The sequence below is a fragment of the Gorilla gorilla genome, chromosome 2, assembly GCF_029281585.2.
Source record: "Gorilla gorilla gorilla isolate KB3781 chromosome 2, NHGRI_mGorGor1-v2.1_pri, whole genome shotgun sequence".
Classification (NCBI taxonomy): domain Eukaryota; kingdom Metazoa; phylum Chordata; class Mammalia; order Primates; family Hominidae; genus Gorilla; species Gorilla gorilla.
In genome coordinates, this window is record NC_086017.1 from 135,831,574 (window position 1) to 135,853,630 (window position 22,057).

The window sequence follows — 22,057 nt, forward strand, 5'->3', positions numbered from 1 at the left end:
CAAATGATGCAGTCCAGGCTGGACATAGCAAATTATTAAAGGCCTACTGAGTATACAATATTCTAAACCTGAGAAGTGCTTGTTGAGGACGACATTGAATTGTTGTTCTCTTTATACCTTTTCCCCATCCCCTAGTTGGCTTTTTTGTTGTTGTTGTTTATTACTGCTATTATTATTATTATTATTATTTTGAGATAGGATCTCACTCTGTTGCCCAGGCTGGAGTACAGTGGTGCAATCTTGTCTCACTGCAACCTCTGCCTCCCCAACTCAAGCAATCCTCCCATCTTAGCCTCTCAAGTAGCTGGAACCACAGGCAAGCACCACCATGCCAGGCTAATTTTTTGTAGAGATGAGCATGGTTTCTGTAGAGACATGATTTCACCATGTTGCCCAGGCTGGTCTCAAACTCCTGGACTCATAAGATCTGCCCACCTCGGCCTCCCAAAGTGCTGGGATTACAGGTGTGAGCCACTGTGCCCAGCCACCAATCCTCTAGTTTTAAGTACCTAACCACACAAGGTAAGCATGGCAGACAGGAGATAAAAATGAAAGGGCCAAAGGCTAAATATCACTAAATTCTTGCTCTACCTTTCAGTTTCCATTCCTATAACTTAAAAGCCAAGTTTAGTAACAAGAGGGTTACTGCTACAACCACATAAATATAATGTGCTTTATGGAAATATCCTTCATACCTCAATAGCAACACTGATAAGTACCATGCAAATAGACTGTAGGTAAACTGACTAGTAAATCAGAGGTTCATGCCACTACTCTTTAACCCTTAACTAACTGTAATGCTTTTACTGCAACAAAACAGAATTCCTTTACTTCCCAGAGGAACCGGGGGCCCTGGGGTCATCCTGACACAGGAATACACACCGAGTAGTACACATCCGTCATCTGGAGGAGGTTTTTGGTACTTCCATTCTCATGCATTTCAATAGCTTCTCGGCCCCATTCTTGTGAGCGAGGATTTTTGGGGTATTCAGCATATGGGGACATTTGGAAATCTCCACTTTTGAAGATGAGTTTGCTTATGTCATTTTTATTCTTTCTGTGGGATACAAAAATATTTGTAAAGCTCAATTCTGTAAAGAAGTGATACTGTGAAAGCACCAACTATGATTTTATAATGTAAATTCAACTGAAAGCTACCATTATATTTATTTGTAGCTGCCCACTGAGTAGTATTATTATTGTTGTTATTTGGTATTTGCCTACAACAAGTAAATATGCAGTTAGGTGCAAAAAAAGATACAAAAATTCTTCCAACCCAAAGGGGCCAGATTATCAGGGGGTAGGGGGACAAAAACAGCAGCAATAGGGCAGATTTAGACTCTTCTACAGGACAGAGATCACTGTGTCTTGGGGGTGGCCAGGAAAACAAGGGTCATAAATTCACAGAATGCTGGAGCCAGAGGGGCCCTTAGACTCATTCTAGTCCAGTGGATCCCAAGCTGCCCAAGCATCAGAATTTACATGGGAAGAGTCTGGGTATCCCCCAGATTGACTGAATCAGGAGCTCTGGGGATAGGATGGGGCAGCTCCAGCTCAGTAAAGAGACCTGACTTGTCCTCTGGGTCACCTTTTGCTACTAGAAGGTTTGGAACTAGAATTCAGGCTTCCAACTCTCCGGGCGGTGCTCTTTCTACTACAAGAAGCAAATATTTCACAAGTCATAAAAACAGAATGGTTTGTTTATGAAAAAGCCCACCTATTTATACACCTGTACAAATTCTCATTTCAGCAGGTTACAGAAATGCTACTCGTAAGATCTCACTGACTGCGAATTGTTGGAATCTGTGTTCTTCACCTATCTAACCGGTCCAGGATCAGAAATTTTAAATTATATTTGTCACAGATATGATAATCTGAAGTCTTTTTCTTTCTACCTCACTTAAACTACAAATAAGTTTTCTAGGGAAGGCAAAAAGTGACTCAGGGTCATAAAACCAAATGTCTAGCACGTGGCTTAGGTGCTGGCTCTTTGTGGAAGTTGGGAACAGACCTGCCACTGTGTTGCTTCCTGGCGGGTGGGGTACCTGGGCTCAGACAATGACATACTCATGCACAACTACCTTCTCTTCTCAGGAGCCAGCAGGCACAGGCTCCTTCCCCAAATGGGTACACCACACAGTACAGAACACGTAGCAAATATGAGGCTTCTGTCCCTTGAGCGCTCAGGTTATGTCCCTCTAGGTAACCATTCCTAGTCTCATCCCCTGAAGTTTATTTCCACTCATATGGTTTATCTTTGATGATTTGATGGCAATTTGGAAAATAATAGGCAAAGGCTATACCATAAGGCCTGCATTCCTAGTTGGGCAGTTAGGGCACATTGCTCTCTGCTGCCTTTTTGAAGACAGAGGATATCTTAAAATGTCCTTTATGTCAACGGTAGAAAAGATAACTAGCTATTTTCGGAGGTTCCCCCCATCTGTTACATCTAGATAATTCCTGCCATTATTATCATCTAAGTCAGAGGTCATAATTTTCCCTTATCTGAATAGATCATCACAGAGAAGGGGAATCAATTTCCTCCTTTCTCTTCCTTTTCCAATAGAAACCCAATCTCAGTGGCTTCCAGGAAGCCCAAAGCATCCCACATTGCTGCTACAACTTCTCTACTGCAAAAATATTTCATCTTTCTTTCTTTGTCTGCTTCTCTTTCTGTACATAGCTTTACTGAGAAACAGTTCACATATCATACAATTCACTCATTTAATGGTTTCTGGCATATTCAGACTTGTGCAACCATCATCACAATTTTAGAACAGTTTCATCACCCCAAGAAGAAACCCCATACCCCTTAGCCACCATCTTCCAATTCTCCCCTTTTCCCCACCACTCTGGCCCTAGACAACCATTAATCTACTTTCAACTCTATTAGATTTGCCTATTTCAGATAAGTCATATAAATAGAATCATACAGTAGGTGGTCTTTTGGGACTGGCTTGTTTCACTTAGCGTATTTTCAGGGTTCACCCATGTTATAGTATGTATCAGTACTTCATTCACATTATGCCAGAATCATATTCCATTGTAGAAATATATCATATTTTGCTTATCCATTGACAAACATTGGTAGAGTTTTCACCTTTTGGCTATTGTAAATAATGTTGCTGTGAACATTCACGTGAAGTTTTTGTGTGAGTATACCTTTTCACTTCTCTTGATATACCTAAGAGTGGAAGTGCTGGGTCCAATGGTAACTCTGTCTTTAACTTTCACACTGTTTCAAAGCGGCTGCCCCACTTTACATTCCCACTAGCAGTGTATGGGGGATTCTGATTTTTCCACTTCCTCACCAATGCTTGTTATTTTCTAGGTGTTTTTTTGTTTTGTTTTGTTTTGTTTGAGACGGAGTCTGGCTCTGTCACCCAGGCTGGAGTGCAGTGGCATGATCTCAGCTCACTGCACCTCTGCCTCCCAGGTTCAAGCAATTCTGCCTCAGCCTCCCGAGTAGCTGGGATTACAGGCATGCACCACCACACCCAGCTAATTTTTTATATTTTTGGCGGAGACAGGGTTTCACCATGTTGGCCAGGCTGGTCTTGAACTCCTGATCTGAAGTGATCCACTCGCCTCGAACTCCCAAAGTGCTGGAATTACAGGCTGAGCCACTGTGCCCAGTGGCTATTTTCTATTTTTTTTTTTTAATAGCCATCTTAGTGGGTGTGAAGTGGTGTCTCATGGTGGTTTCGATTTGCATTTCCTAGGTGACTAATGATGTTGACCATCTTTTCGTGTGTGCCATGATCGGGATATAGTTTGTCCCCACCCAGTCTCATGCTGAAATTTAATCCCCAGTGTGGAGGTGCTGGGGGATGGGGCCTACAGGGAGGTGTCTGGGCCATGAGGGCAGATCTCTCATGAAAGGACTAATACCTTTCCTGGGAAAGCTGGTTGTTCAAAAGAGCCTGAAACCTCTCCCCTAGCCCCCCACCTCCTGCTTTCTTTCTCATCAGGTGGCTCCCTTCATCTTCCTCCAGGAGTGGAAGCAGCCTGAGGCCCTCACCAGATACAGATGCCCAATCTCAAACTTTGCAGCCATCAGAATTGTGAGCCAAATAAACCTTTTTCTTTAGAAATTACCCATTGATATGGTTTGGCTATGTCCCCATCCAAATCTCATCTTGAATTCCCACATGTTGTGGGAGGGACCTGGTGGGAGATGGTTGAATCATGGGGGTGGGTCTTTCCCATGCTGTTCTCATGATAGTAAATGAGTCTCACGAGATCTGATGGTTCTATACGGGGGAGTTTCCCTGCACAAGCTCTCTCTTTGCCTGCTGCCATTCATGTAAGACGTGCCTTGCTCCTCTTTGCCTTCCACCATGATTGTGAGGCTTCCCCAGCCACGTGGAACTGTAAGTCCATTAAACCTCTTTATTTTGCAGATTGCTCAGTCTTGGGTATGTCTTTATCAGCAGTGTGAAAATGGACTAATATACCCAGCCTCAGGTATTCCTTTACAGCAACACAAAATGGACTAAGACAATGTGCTTATTGGCCATCTGTATCTCTTCTTTGAAGAAATGTCTATTCAAGTTTTTGTCCAGTTTTAAAATTAGGTTGTTGAGTTGTAAGAGTTCCTTCTATATTCTAGATACAAGTCCCTTATTAGACACATAATTTGCAAGTATTTTCTCATGCAACCCATATTTGCAAGTATGGGTTGTCTTTTCACTTTCTTGATAGTGTCCTTTGAAGTACAAAAGTTTTTAATTCTGATGAAGCCCAGTTTATTTCTTTTTTCATTTCCTGCTTGTGCTTTCAGCTATTCTTTTCTAATAAAGAAAATGAAGTTCCATTTACTCCCCTTCTTTTTCCTCACAGGCACCAACTATCGTGAATTCACTTTCTCCTTTTTTAAAAATGGGTTAGTCACACATTATGGTTTAATATTGTGAACCATCTCAAGTATCCTGTAAAAGAATACAAACTGACCCTTGTATAGCACAGGCAAAGGAACAGGATTGGAATCTGAACTCTCATCACTTACCTGCAACAGGTAACAATCAGTGCAATGCCCAGGATGAGCAGGAGCCCACCTCCCGCGGCTGCGATCACCACAGTGATAAGCTGATAGGCTAAACGTAAAACAAACAAAAAAGCATGTTGGCTGGAGGTAATGAAGGAATGAGTGAGTTCTCAAGAATGGTCTCCCCTGACTCTACAGTCACCACCCTGCCTTGAGGGGTGCCCTTGCCTACAACTTCCTACTCTCTGGCAAGGGATCCTCAATGGCTATCTCCAAGGCTCTCCATATTGAGAAAAGTTTTTTGTTGTTGTTGTTGTTTTTTCTGAGACAGAGTCTCACCCTGTCACCCAGGCTGGAGTGCAGTGGTGCGATCTCAGCTCACTGCAACCTCCGCCTCCTGGGTTCAAGCGATTCTCCTGCCTCAGCCTCCCAAGTAGCTGGGACTACAAGCGCATGCCACCAGGCCTGGCTAATTTTTTGTATTTTTAGTAGAGACAGGGTTTCACCGTGTTAGCCAGGATGGTCTCAATCTCCTGACCTTGTGATCCACCCGCCTCGGCCTCCCAAAGTTCTGGGATTACAGGCATGAGCCACCACACCCGGCCGAAAAGCTCCCTTTTTTAAGCCACTCCTAGGATGGTGGCTCCTAACTTTTACCTGTGCACCAGCCCTGATGAAATTTTCACCAACCCACGGTAGAAAGAGAAAAATAAATGTGAGTTATGAGTTTTTTAAAAACTTAATTTGTTCCTCTTTGATAACTATTCTATAATCTCAGATTTTTGTCATTTCTACTTTTCTCTCAAGATGGATGCCTTTTATCATGTGTAAATTATGCCTCAGTAAATCTGATTTTTATTAAAGCAATGGATGGGTCCAGGAGACCGAGGTTGCTGTGAGCCGAGATCAAACCACTGCACTCCAGCCTGGGTGACACAGTGAGACTCTGTCTCAAAAATAAATAAATAAATAAATAAATAAGTAAGTAAGTAATGGAGATAACGCAGAATCTTTTCTTGGTCACTTCCCACCCTTTGGTGTTGTTTAATTTTTTGAGTTAATGGTGATAGTAGATTTAAAAATTCTTTTTTTTTTTTCTTTTTTTTTCCGAGATGGAGTCTTGCTCTTGTTGCCCAGTCTGGAGTGCAATGGTGCGATCCCGGCTCACTGAACCTCCACCTCCTGGGTTCAAGCGATTCTTCTGCCTCAGCCTCCTGAGTAGCTGGGATTACAGACACGTGCCACCATGCCCTGCTAATTTTTTTGTGTTTTTAGTAGAGACGAGGTTTCGCAATGTTGGCCAGACTGATCTCGAACTCCTAACCTCAGGCGATCCACCAGCCTCGGCCTCCCAAAGTGCTGGGATTACAGGCTTGAGCCACCATGCCCGGCCTAAAAATTCTTGATTCAGTTCTAGATTTTTACTTGATAAAATAAAAATGAGGCAACCCTAGGTTAGACTCCCCAATTTTATAAGGAACATTACTGATCAGTTAAGTCCAGAGTCTGGGAATCACTGCATCAACCATGCCAGGGACTGAGTAGCTCCTCCATAGATACACATCAAATTTAATTACCAGAAATTAGCAGTGATTTAAGCAAGTACATATCATATGTAGAAAGCAATATTAAAAGCTTTAATTAATTGCTTTTATATCTATGTATTTCTGGTAAAATCATATCTTCAATAAATTTTATTAAATATTCCTATTGATTTTTTGGTTGTGGAAATACAAGAAAATTGTGTTCTCTAGTTGTAGGATCCAGGATGAAACACCAGTAGCCGGATTCTCGATAGTAAATTAAGATTGGAGCCTGTAATCCCAGCACTTTGGGAGGACGAGGCAGGCAGATCACGAGGTCAGGAGATTGAGACCATCCTGGCTAACACGGTGAAACCCCGTTTCTACTAAACAAGGATGTAAACAAGGATGAGGTACAGGGCTGACACCTTCCTCCCCTCCTCACCAAGCTTCTAGAGCACTAGGTGCTGGTTGAGAATGAAGACAGGCAACAGGTAGACTATGAGCAAATACAAGCCATGCAACAATTTTCCTATCCTTTTATTTAAATAAATAGCACAGAAACCTGGCTATTACGTAAAACCATCAGTATTAGGATACAAAAGCCATCAGTATTAAGATACACAGGAAACAAAGCCAAGCCACAGAATAAACACATTCTCTTCCTTACCTCCCAACACATGTATTTGAAAGTTTCTTTTTTAACAAAAGTGAAGACAGAAAACAAACCTCTTGAATTTATCCACTTTTCTTCTTCTCCCCCAACATGGCTCTGAGCTACCATCATCCCTTGTCTGGACAACTGCAGCTGCTTCCCAACGCATCCACCTGTGCCCAGTCTTGTCCACTCACTATTATAGAAAGCAAATCTGATCTTGCCATTTCCCTGCTTTAAAAAACCCTCTGTGGCTCCCTTTTTTCCTAAAGACCAGAGTCTGGCTCCTGCTTATCCTGCCACACCAAGTTAAATTTTCTCACTTCCAACAAAACAAGTAAGCATCCATTTTAGAAGTGACCCTTGCAAGTGGCTGCAGCTGTAGCAGGTTCCTGTTGGAAACAAGCAGTTTTGTCTAAAAAGAGACACAGATGGTGTAGACCAGTGCTTCTCAAACTATCTGTGGTCAAGGACCAGTTTTTTTATTTTTATTTTTTATTTTTACAGACTCTGGCTCCGTTGCCCAGGCTGGAGTGCAATGGTGTGATCTCGGCTCACTGCAACCTCTTCCCCCCAGGTTCAAGCGATTCTCATGCCTCAACCTCCTGAGTAGCTGTGATTACAGGCACGCGCCACCATGCCCAGCTAATTTTTTGGCATTTTTAGTAGAGATGGGGTTTCGCTATGTTGGCCAGGCTGGTCTCAAACTCTTGGCGTCCAGTGATCCGCTCACCTCGGCCTCCCACGGTGCTGGGATTACAGGTGTGAGCCACAGCGCCTGGCCTGAGGACCAGTTTTTGCTTGCTTGTTTGTGCTTCTGGATATCCTTTTTTTTTTTTGAGACAGGTCTCACTATGTTGCCCACACTGGAGTGCAGTGGCAAAATCACAGTTCACTGCAGCCTTCAACTCCTGGGCTCAAGCAATCCTTCTGCCTCAGCCTGCCAAGCAGCTGGGACCACGGGCGCAACTAATTTTTGGTTTTTGTAGGGACAGGGTATCACTATGTTGTCCAGGCTGGTCTTGAACTCCTGGCCTCAAGTGGTCCTCTCACCCTGGCCTCCCAAAGTGCTGGGATTACAGGTGTGAGCCACTGCGCCCAACCTGGATATTCTTTTTAAATAAAGAAAATAAAGTTGCATGTGCTCCTCCCCTCATCTGTCCCCACAGGCACCAACTATCATAAATTTCACTTTTTCCTTTTTTTTTTTTTAAAGTCACAGTCAACTCGACTGTGGACTGATATATTTGTGAAATATAATAAAACTCTTTTCCAAGGCTCCCATGCTTGGATGTCACAGTTATGTCAAGTTAATATAAACATTTCTAAGTGCTCACTCTCAACTTCTGTGTTATCTTGCCATGGTCCAGTAACAGTTCACACGGCAGACCACAAGTTGTGTAGCACTGGCATAGACGAGGGCTTCTCAAACTCCCGTCTGCGTCTCAGTCACCCACAAGCCTTGTTAAAACCCAGATTCCTGGTCCCTGCTCCAAGAGATTTGGTTCAGTCATACTGGGCAGGGGCTCAGAACCTCACTTCTAGAGGCTTCTACGGGATGGTGCTGCTGCCAGCCAATGGACCAGACCGTGGGTAGCACTGGTTTAGATTACACAGGAGAGGAAAGAGCACTGGGCTGAAAGCCAGGAGACCACCCAGCACACAAGCAGAGAGAAAGAGCCTGGGAGGAACTCACCAAAATGTTTGCACAAGTTAGCACTGCCTCGGGTAATGGTGGATAATTTGCTTTCTTCTTTGTGCTTTTCTGTATTTCCCAAACTTTATTTATATATTTACATATGCACACACACACACACACCCCTCCCTGAAATCTTGACATTGTGTATATATACACATACATATTTTTTTTTTTCTTTTTGAGACGGAGTCGCCCAGGCTGGAGTGCAGTGGCACGATCTTGGCTCACTGCAACCTCTGCCTCCCGGGTTCAAGCGATTCTCCTTCCTCAGCCAGCTGAGTAGCTGGGATTATAGGAATGAACCACCATGCTCAGCTAATTTTTGTATTTTTAGAGAGACGGAGTTTCACCATGTTGGCCAGGCTGGTCTCAAACTCCTGACCTCATGATCCGGCCGCCTCGGCCTCCCAAAGTGCTGGGATTACAGGCGTGAGCCACCATGCCCAGTCATATACATATTTTTTAAAGAGTACATTTGAAGTTCTTTGGCAGCCATGTCACTGTAACCTTGTAATATCCCCCACAGATCTTCTTAAAATCATTCTACAACTGATCTTTTGGGGTTAAGTACTGATTTTAGATTTATGATGATGTAGAAGTGCATGGATTTGAATAAGTGCCAACTGAAGTGTTTCCTAGCTTTAGAGGTGCTCTGAATATTTAGGTGAGACAGAGGCAGTGAATGTCATCTTAGGCTTGTCTGTCCTATCCTTTTTAGTGCGAAAAGATTTCTGGAATGAAGAGCTTGGAATTCTTAGTCCTACTTTCTTCTTGGCATTTGTTGACATTTCAGTCTTTCTCAAGCAATGGCTCCATGTTTCCCTTATTCTTCACAGCTTGACATTGCTGTCATCACAGTTAGCATCTTTCATCAAACCAACAGTACATTCTGGGCCTTAGCCTTTCCCCAGAGCCATATTTGTTTATGTTTATATGCTTATTTGGATGGGATCTACTGGACTATCTGCTTAGCCACCCCCCTTCTGAAAACTGTGCACCCCCTTCCATCTGCAGCCGGGGGTGGGCACACTCGGACATGTAACACCAACTCCTGGACACAGCTGGCTGGTCCTGGAACAAACCCACCATCCAAAGTGGATCAATTAGTTACTTCCCAGGAATTTGGGAAGAGGGCCATCACTTTCACAATTGCTGAGCTAGAGACCTCCTCACCCCCAACCAAGAGCTGTTTGGTGACCCTATTTCCCATCATGTTGTCTGGGAAGGAGAGCCTGCATACAGATACATGGCAAAGAGTGGAGATGAGACATGAGGATGCAGTCATGGCAACATGTGCTCTCACAGGAAGCTCCTCGCTACCCCCAGCTGCTGAGCTTCCTTCCTCCACTTCCTTGGTTCCTTCCACTCCTGATGCCAAGATTCTTCCAATAAACTCTCTTTGTCGCTTAGGCTAGCTGGGCTCACTTACTCCAGGAGAACCTTAGCCAACCTTCCTTTAAGATTCTTGAACACATTACAGAATTTTCTAGGTAGCCACATTAGTTTTTATCTTACAATGCATTCAGTTCTCTCCATATTTTTCCTCACTGAGCTCACTTGTGATTTATGGTTAGAATTTTGCCTTTTATTTTTTAATCTTTTTTTGAGACAGGGTCTTGCTCTGTCACCCAGGCTGCAGTGTAGTGGCATGATTACAGCTCACTGCAACCTCAACCCCCCAGCTCAAGTGATCCTCTCACCTCAGTTTCCCAAGTAGCTGGGACACTAAGTGCATGCCACCATGCCTGGCTGAATTTTTTTTTTTTTTTTTTTTTTTTTTTAGAGATGAGGTCTCGCTATGTTGCCCAGGTTGGTCTCAAATTTCTGGGCTCAAGCAATCCTCCCTCCTTGGCCTCCTAAAGTGCTGGGATTACAGGTGTGAGCCACCGCACTCAGAAAAATTTTGCCTTTAAAATCTTTCCATTCCTCTTCCATCTCTGTTCACAGCATTCTTATTTTCTCCTGTACCTTCTGAAATTCACCTTTTGCAAGTCTACAACCAGGGTGTGAACACACCCAGTGCCCACCACTCTCCACCGTGACAGTGCCCCACATGATTGTCACTTTCTCCTGATGTTTTACACAACTCTATCCCTTCCACCTCACCAAATAGTCCTCGCTAGCAGAAGGGTTGGGTACAGAACAGCAGTTCCCTCTCCCCAATCCCTGCCTTACCCCGTTTGAAGTGAAGGGAGGCCAGTCAAGACCGAGTAAAATGACTGCTTTTAGCTGAATGAGACTTCCAGCTGCCTTCTGGGTAATATTAATAGATTCTCCCTCCTTCCTCCTAAGCAGTTTAGTGCTGTCTTCCCAGATATTTGTTCTGAGTGACTCCCACCAACACACAGCATTCCCATTGGTCTAAGTCTTTTATAACCCAAGGCAACAACTGGGTGAACACAACTGAAAGACACCTTCTACACCTGCCATCAGACCGTGGGTTGGGCTGGGAAGACAGTGTAGAAAGATATTTAAGCGGAATGTCTGGCTTCACGGGAAGAGGGCTGTCAGTGGGGAAGGCAGACTCTCACTCCCTGCTGGCTACACTGGGAGGCTGTGCGGCGGGGGTCTCCTCTGAAGAGGTGCAGACCCTTTGAATGAAAGGATGACCTACAAAAGAGACATGTGGCAAATATGAAAGAGGGATGGAAAAAAATGTCTGTGGCCAGAAAAAAGTAATCTAGGAGAATTATGTGAGCTCTATGATCACAAAATGACAATAACCATAAAACAGAAAAATGGGGCCAGGCACGGTGGCTCATGCCTGTAATCCCAGCGCTTTGGGAGGCTGAGGCAGGTGGATCACCTGAGTTCAGGAGTTCGATACCAGCCTGGCCAACATGATGAAACCCTGCCTCTACTAAAAATACAAAAAGTTACCCAGGTGTGGTGGTGGGGGCCTGTAATTCCAGCTACTCAGGAGGCTGAGGTAGGAGAATCCCTTGAACCCCAGAGGCAGAGGATGCAGTGAACCAAGATCGCACCATTGCACTCCAGCCTGGGCAATAAGAGTGAAACTCCATCTCAAAAAAAACCAAAAAACAAAAAAAACAACCAAAAAACAAAACAAAAACAAAAAAACAAAAAACAGAAGAATGGCTTAGATGACAGGAATATTTTAAAAAGAGACTTTTGAAAGGCAGTAAGAGGGGAATGGTTAAGCAAATTACAGTAGGTCCATAGAACAGAATTTCACAGGACTATCAAAAGTAACATTATAAAATTACGTAAGTGAAAACATTCCACAGTTTACTAGGTTTAAAAGCAGGTTACAGAACAGTATGTTCAGTGAGATCCAATTTCTGTTAAAAAGACATACACATATATATCTCTGGAAAAATATATAATACCAGTGTTTCTCTAACTTTAATATGCATATAAATCTGCATATTAACTAAATTTATGGGCCTGGTGAGAATTCAGATTCGGATTCAGTGGGTCTGGAGTGGGGAGCCCAAAGTTGCTCATTTCCAACAAGCTCCAAGGTGACATGGATCCTGCTGGCCTATGCCCCACACTTAGTAGTAAGGAAACATGGTGAACATAGTGTTTAATGGGTGGTGAGACTGTTTACTCTCCTCTTCCCTTAACTTCTATTTATTTTCTAATTAATTTGGGTTAAAATAGGGGAAATTAATGGGCATGTGCTATATTGTTATTTTTTAAAAAAGGAATTTATTTTAAAAATAGAAAAAAGGCTAAACAACCCAAAGTGTCATTAGAGCAATTATGAAACTGTGAGGAGGAACCAACGTAAACTTCCAGCAACAGAGGAAATGTGCACGCCCTAAGAAAAGGGTGGAGGCAAGGGGAGTGAGAGACACATCTGATGACACATTCCTGAAAGAATTCTGGGGCCATCTGGCAAATGGTATATTTGCTGTTGAAATTGGTGGAATCTGGGATATAAACAGAGAGATATTTTACGTGTTTAAAAAATTAAAAGGAGAGCCGTGATAAGAAAAGTGCAGGCCTGCGCTGCCCAGGAGTGGGGGCCCTGGACTTGAGAGAAAGGTTTGTCCTGCCCTTTCCAGGTATTTATTCGTTTATTTATTTTTTGAGACAGAGTCTTGCTCTGTCGCCCAGGCTGGAGTGCAATGGTGCGATCTCGGCTTACTGCAGCCTCTGCCTCCCAGGTTCAAGCGATTATCCTGCCTCAGCCTCCCGAGTAGCTGGGATTACAGGCATGCGCCACCACGCCCAGCTAATTTTCGTATTTTTAGTAGAGATGAGGTTTCACCATGTTGGCCAGTCTGATCTCGAACTCCTGACCTCAAGTGACTCTCCTGCCTCGGCCTCCCAAAGTGCTGGGATTACAGGCATGAGCCACTGTGCCTTGCCCTTTCCAGTTTCTCTGTAAGGAGCAAGGACTGAAATCTGGGCACAAGTAGAAAGTGCACAGAAACTTTTGAGGGGTAGGACATAGGTTATGCCTAATGCCAAAATCTACTGGAGTTGGATGATGTGTGCTTGGCTGGAAAAAGCCAGCCTCCCCAGCCTCATTGGGCTTGGGTAGAGCATGTGCCCTAAGAAGCCTGCATAGAGAAGAAGCATTTCTTGCCTATGAAAAATCCAGCCTGAGTCACAGCCCCAGGAAGGCCCCTGCTGTCTTGGGTGGCAATAATGGGAGTAATAGCGGTGGGCACTCAGAGCCCTGCTATTTGGCACAAAACGTTGAGTGATGAGTCACAGACTCCCAATATGCTATCACCATAGAGAGGGATGAATTCCCAACTCCTTAACCAACACCCAGGTCTTGGCCCAGACCTCAGAGAAAGAGGCAGGTGGCAAGTGCTACTTATTATCAGCCACTATAATATTAACTGTCTTGCAACACCGAAACTAATAGAGATATCAAAATGATAAAGTGATATTTACATGCCATCACAGAATAACAAAAGTTACCAAACTAAAGATAGGCGGCCGGTTCTAAAATGTGGCCAGGAGCAAACCATCCAGACAGGCCTCTGCCCTCTGCTGGACACAGTGACAGTGACTTGGACAAATAGGAAGGAAAAGGAAGTCTGAGGAATCAGAGAGAAATCTTGGCTACTTCCAGAACCCCACAAAAATAATGGAGAGGACTTGACTTTTTCCTAACATAAGAACTTACAGAATAGTCAATGACATAGGGAAACAGCATCCCCAAACATGTATAATACTTAATAATCTCTGAGAAAAAAATTACCAGTGCCACTTAGAATAATGCCCTGCAGCTCACACCCCTTTCCTGCAGCCCTTTATAGACTCATGTTCCCTCGATGGATCACTCTTCCATTCGCTGAGAAACATGAAGCATTTTCTAATAAAACTTATTTAGGGGTCAGGTGTGGTAGCTCATGCCTGTAATCCTAACACTTTGGGAGACCAACGTGGGAGGATTGCTTGAGCCTGAGAGGTTGAGGCTACAGTGAGCCATGATCAGGCCACTGCACTCCAGCCTGGGCAATAGAGAGAGACCTCATCTCTAAAAATAAAAAATAAAAACTAGCGAGCTGTCTGACCAAAGCAGGTTTAAAGTACTAGCTCATTCTATGAGAGGCCTGTCAGGGATGAGAGGCCCCAAGAGGACTGAGCAGGTCATATCTCTTACCTCCTGCTCCCTGGCTCACCCGAGGGGCACACGTGGAGAACAGGGTGGCCACACCTCCACACCTCTCACCTGTCTCACTGGCTCTCTCTTTCTCTGCCATCAGATGGGATTGCATTCAGATGAGTTTCTTGCACACGTGATACAGGTCTGCTGCACCTTGAGCCTCCTGCTGCTAAGCCTCTCTGTTTCTTTTTTTTTTTTTTTTTTTTGAGACGGAGTCTCGCTGTGTCGCCCCGGGCAGAGTGCAATGGCGCTATCCCAGCTCACTGCAAGCTCCGCCCCCCCAGGTTCACGCCATTCTCCTGCCTCAGCCTCCTGAGTAGCTGGAACTACAGGCGCCCGCCACCATGCCCAGCTAATTTTTTGTATTTTTAGTAGAGACGGCGTTTCACTGTGTTAGCCAGGACGGTCTCAATCTCCTGACCTCGTGATCCGCCCGCCTCGGCCTCCTAAAGTGCTGGGATTACAGGCGTGAGCCACAGCGCCCGGCCAAGCCTCTCTGTTTCTAACAATATCTTAGGATCAGGTCCGCAGGCTTGTGATGTAACCTCTACTCTTAGCCTTGAAGCATCTCTTCTGAAAGACTATATATGTGTATACACACACACACACACACACACACACACACACACATATATAGATATATATATATATACCATGTAGTTCTAGTATTCCAGCATTTGGGAAACAAGACTCAAATATCTTAAATTTCTGTCTGATTATTCAGCCTCCTTTTTCCACATTGAAACGTTATAGATTTTCTTATCTATTTTTGTGCACAGGCTACTCCATTCTCTGATCAGTTTACAAGCTCTCTGTGACTCTGTTCTGGTTTCAAGTGAGAAATGAGATTCACAGGAAAAAGTGAACACACACCACTCTGTAGACCAGGCAGCCCCTTTAAGGCACAGATATCCTCCTAAACACAAAAGCATAAAGACCCTGAGCCCAGCTGAGAAACTGGCTTGCCTAAATACTGATCTTTAGAAAAGGACATGTACTCCAATCCAGACTGTTTTACATAAGCCAAATCTCCAAAATACTCAAGCCTACCCTGTTCAGCATTGACACCTAAAAAGAATTTTGACTATTCTTTAATTTACTAAATAAAAAAGCCTAAAATATGATAACTTCCTTGTCTTATTAAACTAAGTGCACCAAACACCATTTAGAGCGTGATGACTGGGGTCCATTGGAGTGAAGGGCTGTGCTCACATGGTTCTATGGCCCTACAGTGTCCTCTGGGACTTCTAAAGAGTACGGGGTTGTTTACTACACCACTCAGGGCTGCAGGTTGCTACTTAAAAAACAAACATCGGCCGGGCACGGTGGTTCACGCCTGGAATCCCAGCACTTTGGGAGGCCGAGGTGGGCGGATTACAAGGTCAAGAGATCGGGACCATCCTGGCCAACATGGTAAAACCCCATCTCTACTAAAAATACAAAAATTAGCTGGGTGTGGTGGTGCACACCTGTTGTCCCAGCTACTTGGGAGACTGAGGCAAGAAAATCGCTTGAACCCAGGAGGCGGAGGTTGCAGTGAGCCGAGATCGTGCCACTGAACTCCAGCCTGGCGACAGAACAAGACTCCATCTCAAAAACACAAAAAAACAAATATCAATTCTGTGAGCTCCTCCCTCTCTACTCATATGACTATAAATATAATTGCTTTTAGAATTGCCTCCCTAGTCTTTCTCTGAGGCTATCTTCTGTAACCTCTTGCTAGTCTGCAGTCAAGATAAATCAGATGACCAAAGTCATCAGTAATCCTAAATGGATATGTAATTCCAAGTCTCTAGACTCTGACCTGAGAGTAGCGGCATGCTGGGTGCACCAAGAGAGTTTTATGTCAGTTTTATATTCAGCATTGAATGTGTTTGATTTTTATTTCATTATTTTTATTTTTTAGTTATGCTCAAAGAAAGTCAATAATGAAACTTGCTAATAGAAAACCTTTATGAACAAAGAAAACACCACTGAAGAAATCAGATGTAAGGTATACCACTGGGGAATAGAAACTGGGGGCTTTTTTACACACATTAAATAAAATCATGTCTACTTTCCTTCTAGTAAACTTATAATATAGTCCACTGGCACATTTGTCTGTAGGATGAGAGCCAAAGCTGTCCTAAACTAAAATCTTCATTGTTAGTATTTCTATTACATCCTATGATATGCTATATCCCCAAATTTAATTTTGCAGATAAATTCAATTTCTAATGTATGAATATAAGAAAATGTCAGTGCAAGCAATCTTAAATGAATCACAACTGCTTTTCTCCAAGAACTGGATTAGGTGCAAAACACGCCCCGCTCACAGTCCCCACCAACACTCTTGGCTGCTTGGCGTTCCACCCTCCACTTCCACCTGGAGCAGAGAGGACTCCTAAGTGTGTCTCTAGCATGCCTGGTGGGACTATGCTGGAAATATCTAAGCTGCACCCACATTCTCCTCTGTCCAGTCTGTTCTCAATGCAGCCCAAATTGCTTTCCTTGATCAAACTGCTTTCCTGCTCTAAGACTTTTGCCAGCTGCCTGACAGTTATTGATTAGAGTCTACACTCCTCAGCCTGGTGATCCCAACCCCAACAGTTCAGACGCCATATACTTTGCCAATCCAAATCCTCTACTTTCTGCCTTCCTATCTTCCTATCTTCCAGCCACACCCACTTACACACTGTCCCCAGAACACCAAGGGCCCATGGCTGCCTCAAGACCTTTGTCTAAGTTGCTCCCTCTGCCTGGGATGTCCTCCCCCCATACCCGCCAGTCTAAATCTTTCCTACTGTTCCTCTAATTCCACTCCCTCCAAGAAGTACTGTCGAGTGTCCTCTCACTCTTCTGTGGGCACAGTCCCTGCCTCCCCGTCCCACACCCCATGTCTGGTTATCACAGTAACACTCAGCACACAGCAGGGGTATTTAGGAGTGAGTGTTTCTCTCCCTGCCCAGCCCAGACCTTGAGCCCCTGAACAGTACCAGTCAAGTCTTTCTCTTTGTTTTTTCTGTTGTTGTTTTTTGGGTTTTTTTTTTTTAAAACGAAGTGTCGCTCTGTCACCCAGGCTGAAGTGCAGTGGCGTGATCTTGGCTCACTGCAACCTCCGCCTCCCAGGTTCAAGCGATTCTCTCACCTCAGCTTCCCAAGTAGCTAGGATTACAGGCATGTGCCATCACACCCAGCTAATTTTTGTATTTTTACTAGAGACGGGCTTTCACCATGTTGGCCAGAATGGTCTCTAACTCCTGGCCTCAAATGATCCTCCTGCCTCCGTCTTCCAAAGTGCTGGGATTACAGGCGTGAGCCACCACGCCCGGCCTTTCTCTTTGTTTCCCCCATGCCATTGGCACAGAACCTAAGAAGACAGCGGGTGTGAACTGAGGGAAGTGGGAGGAGACTGACACCTGTGCACTAACAACAGGGCCAGGCCCCTGCCCACGCATAATTGTCCACTTTTGTACACTTACGGTTTCCACAGTTGAGACCACCAAGGCCAAATGGGCAACTGCAAGCCAAGAAAGAAAAAAGGGCAAGAATTAGTTTCCAATCTCAAAAGAAATAAGTGAGGCAATTTATCTAAATAAGATTTGTAACAAAATTAGACTAAATCAGCATGGAGCCTACCTCATGCAGGTTTCATTTTCAAGCCTATATCCATCTTCACATGCTGAAAGACAAAAGGAAAATGCATGAGTGTGTCTATTTACCTCTCCCAAACTCCCAGTTAATTAAACGCCAGCCACCCTAAAGTCCACAAGATTACTCTAGTACCAGAAGGCTGCAAACTGCTTTGGAATGATCCTCACTTAAATACTGTTGCCGGCACAACTCTTTTTTTTTTCTGAGACAGAGTCTCGCTCTGTCGCCCAGGCTGGAGTGCAGTGGTGCCATCTTGGCTCACTGCAACCTCCACCTCCTGGGTTCAAGCGATTCTCCAGCCTCAGCCTCCCAAGTAGCTGGGATTACAGGCATGTGCCACCATGCCCAGCAAATTTTTGTATTTTTAGTAGAGATGGGGTTTCACCCTGTTGCTCAGGCTTGTCTCGAACTCCTGAGTTCAAAGTGATCTGCCCGCCTCTGCCTCCCAAAGTGCTGGGATTACAGGCATGATTCACCATGCCTAGCCTCAAATCTTAACCTTATCAAGAAACTTTTCTTAACCTCTTTGTGGCTCTCAATCTCCCACCTATAAAAAGTATTTTATTGGAGGTGATTAAGTGAAATAAGGCAATCCAATGGCTTAGTACAGGTCTGGCACATAGTAACCACTAAATCCGGGTTTTGTAGTTGTAATTATTATTACTTTTTGAGATGAGTCTAGCTTTGTTGCCCAGGCTGGAGTGCAGTGGCACTATCTTGGCTCACTGCAACCTCGATCTCCCAGGTTCAAACGATTCTCCTGCCTCAGCCTCCCAAGTAGCTGGGATTACAGGGGCCCGCCACGAAGCCTGGCTAATTTTTGTATTTTTAGTAGAGATGAGGTTTCACCATGTTGGCCAGGCTGCTCAAACTCCTGACCTCAGATGATCCGCCCTCCTCGGCCTCCCAAAGTGCTAGGCCTCTCAAAGTACTAGGATTAAAGGCGTGAGCCACCATGTCAGGCATGTAGTTGTAATTATTATATGACCAATGCAATTCATTTAGAAGTTCTCTATGGATGAAGAATGTCCCCTGGGGAAACTCCTTCCATCACAAAAACATATGGCTCCACTTCTTTAATGTAAATCAAACCTTTAACCTGATAATGGCCCTGCTGACACCCTTCCATGAGAAGGGGGGAGCTGTGGGTGACATCTTCTGGGCCACAGTCCTGGTGTGTACCCAGGTTTTCATAACAGAATGCTCACCCTAGAGTCTGTGTAGGGGATTTCGGACATATCTAGATGTGTGCTAATCGGCACCTTGCCCAAGAACAGAACTTTGAACCCTCGGGTGGTGCAGCTCATGGAACGCTACTTCACTGAAGCAGTTGCAGCCTGGCCATTTCCCTGGATCAGCAGTTCCTGAATTTATGTGATCACAGAACATTTTCAACACAACAATAAGATGACAGAACACCATGAGCTATAATGCATGCTTGAATGAAAGCAATGAAAAATGGCCTCACAGACAAATTCTCTGCTGCAAGGAATGATAAAAATGTGATACAGGGTCAATGTACGAGATACATTGCATAAAGATCCCGAATAAGAAAAGGTACAGAGTGTAGAGCTGCAATACTTGATGGGATGGCAGACGTGCTAATGGTGGGTTATGGGGGCCAGTAGCATGCATGGCTGGGGGTGAGGAGGGGCAGGGGGCTGGCGAGTGATGCCCTGCGGGCTGGGTCCAGCGTCCTTGTGCGTGATAACTTTCCTCATGACGATGTGTTGAATGTTCTTCCTCCTACTTTCTTAATGTTAGCAGCTGAATGCCTCTGGCATGTGCTTTATTGTTACAGACTTTCTATTAACATATCACTAGAGTGTTGTGGAATACAGTTTCAAAAACACTGTTCTAAATCATCTGTAATGTGTCTCACAGCAGATATTAGAGAGCTGTGCACCTGGACAGCACTGTTTTGGCCCCACAGTATCACTTTTCCTGAGCTACATTCTCTTGTATTAAGGGCTTTTTCTTATAAGCGGCAGCCATGGGAAATCCCTGTGGTATTTATTTGGGGATGTCATGGACTGCTTTGCTACAATACCACTCAGTAACCTCTTGACGAGGATGCCCCAGAGAAATTGCTCTTGGCCCCATTGTTTTAAAAGACAGGGATGCTCCTGAACAGCTGCTCTTTATTTTAGGGACCCTGACTCTTTTCAAAGTCATGTTTCCCTTTTTGCCTCAGTGTCCGGGAACCTCAGCACTTAAGTGAGGGGCCTTCTTTTAGCAAGCGTGCAGGACCCTGCTGTGTCTCATTCTGCATATTCACTTTCCTTCTGGCCTCAACAAAACAGTCCGTTAATTTCCCCTTTAACCTGATTTACCTTTTACATATTTTTAAATCTTATATTATCAAATCAGTTTTCACTAGGTGCTTTCACTTTATGCCACAGGTAGAGCATAATTGCATCCTGTTTAGGGAAGGAGTAACGAGGCCCCATCTCCCAATCTTTGATACCTGAGTTCTCTGCTGGCCTCACTCAGGTGGGGCCTTCTCTAAGGAGGCAGCTGAGTGCTCCTGCCTCTCCCATGTCCGGTGGCCCTCCTCCTGTGTATGCCTCTGCTTCATACTGCAGCAGGTCGTGGGAGTGGGGGAAGCTGCCCTGGATGATCCGTGGATGGCTAACGCTGTGGGGCAGCCACCAGAAATTGCTTGCTTCTTCAGTGACTCCTCCCCACCCATCTCGGCACTGAGGCAGGCTGATGTCACACCAGCCTTTTCTATTTTGAACACTTCTTCCTGGAAATGTTTTTACATCCAATCTCCCCACCCAACATTAGACTTCATCTGCTGGGTGGAAGTGCTCCACTCCATGGCTGTCATCCAGGCAGATGTAAGGTCCATCTGTTGTCCTGCCCGCGAGCTGATGGGTTGGGCTGTTTTCATTTTGTATCAGAAGTGACCTGGCTCCCTGATGTCATGATATTTCTCTATTTCAAATGGGCTCATTCCGTTACGCATCAGTGGTTGAGTGCTACTGTGCCGTGGCGCTGTTCTGGGGAAACCTTGTCAGTGAGGTGCTCCTGTGCTCCTTAGGACCCAGCTTCTCATCTCACTCACCCTAGAGCAGCAGTCCCCACGTTTTTGGCACCAGTGACTGGTTTCATGGAAGACACTTTTTCCATGGACCAGCAAGGGGGTGGTCTTGGGAAGATGGTCTCGGAATGAAGCTGTTCCACCTCAGATCATCAGGCATTAGATTCTCCTAAGGACCACGTAACCTAGATCCCTCACATGTGCAATTCACAACAGGGTCCACACTCCTATGAGAATCTAATGCTCCCGCTGATGTGACAGGAGGCGGAACTCAGCTGTGCAGCCCAGTTCCTAACTGCACCTCCTGCTGTGCAGCCTGGTTCCTAACAGACCACAAACCGGTAGGATTGGGGACCCCTGCCCCAGAGGTATTCTGACCACAGAGCACTGAAGATGAAATGAATTTGGCAGCAGCTAGTATATATTCCCAAACTGGGCTTCCCCTATTGCCATAAGACACAAGTGAATTCAAGTCTTCTGGACTTAAAAATAGAAATAAGTAGATGGTGGCATCTTTTTTTTTTTTTTTTGGAGATGGAGTCTTGCTCTGTCACCCAGGCTGGAGTGCAGTGGCGGGATCTCAGCTCACTGCAACCTCCACCTCCTGGGTTCAAGCGATTCTTCTGCCTCAGCCTCCCGAGTAGCTGGGACTACAGGCATGCACCACCACGCCCAGCTAATTTTTGTATTTTTAGTACAGACAGGGTTTCACCATATTGGCCAGGCTGGCCTCGAACTCCTGACCTCATGATCCTCCCGCCTCAGCCTCCCAAAGTGCTGGGATTATAGGCGTGAGCCACTGTGCCCAGCTGACAGTGGCATCTTAAAAACTCTTTTGTTCCCTTGCAGGAAATTATATCTAGCCATGTCAATCTTTTCCCATCTTATTTGCTGCCTTATCATCCACTCGTTCATTCA

At 44.8% G+C, this 22,057-nt stretch overlaps 1 protein-coding gene across 2 annotated transcripts in view; it reads right to left on the reverse strand.

The window, feature by feature from the left end:
- HEG1 (heart development protein with EGF like domains 1) overlaps positions 1 to 22,057 on the reverse strand; it is a 90,184-nt gene that overhangs the window by 7,143 nt on the left and 60,984 nt on the right. For both annotated transcript variants that reach the window (XM_055383846.2, XM_019024399.4), the window contains 4 exons: positions 18,079 to 18,121; positions 17,922 to 17,959; positions 5,009 to 5,096; positions 883 to 1,057 (listed from right to left, as the gene is read on the reverse strand). In XM_055383846.2, the coding sequence (XP_055239821.2) occupies positions 883 to 1,057; positions 5,009 to 5,096; positions 17,922 to 17,959; positions 18,079 to 18,121 (344 nt within the window). The remainder of the gene's footprint in view (positions 1 to 882; positions 1,058 to 5,008; positions 5,097 to 17,921; positions 17,960 to 18,078; positions 18,122 to 22,057) is intronic.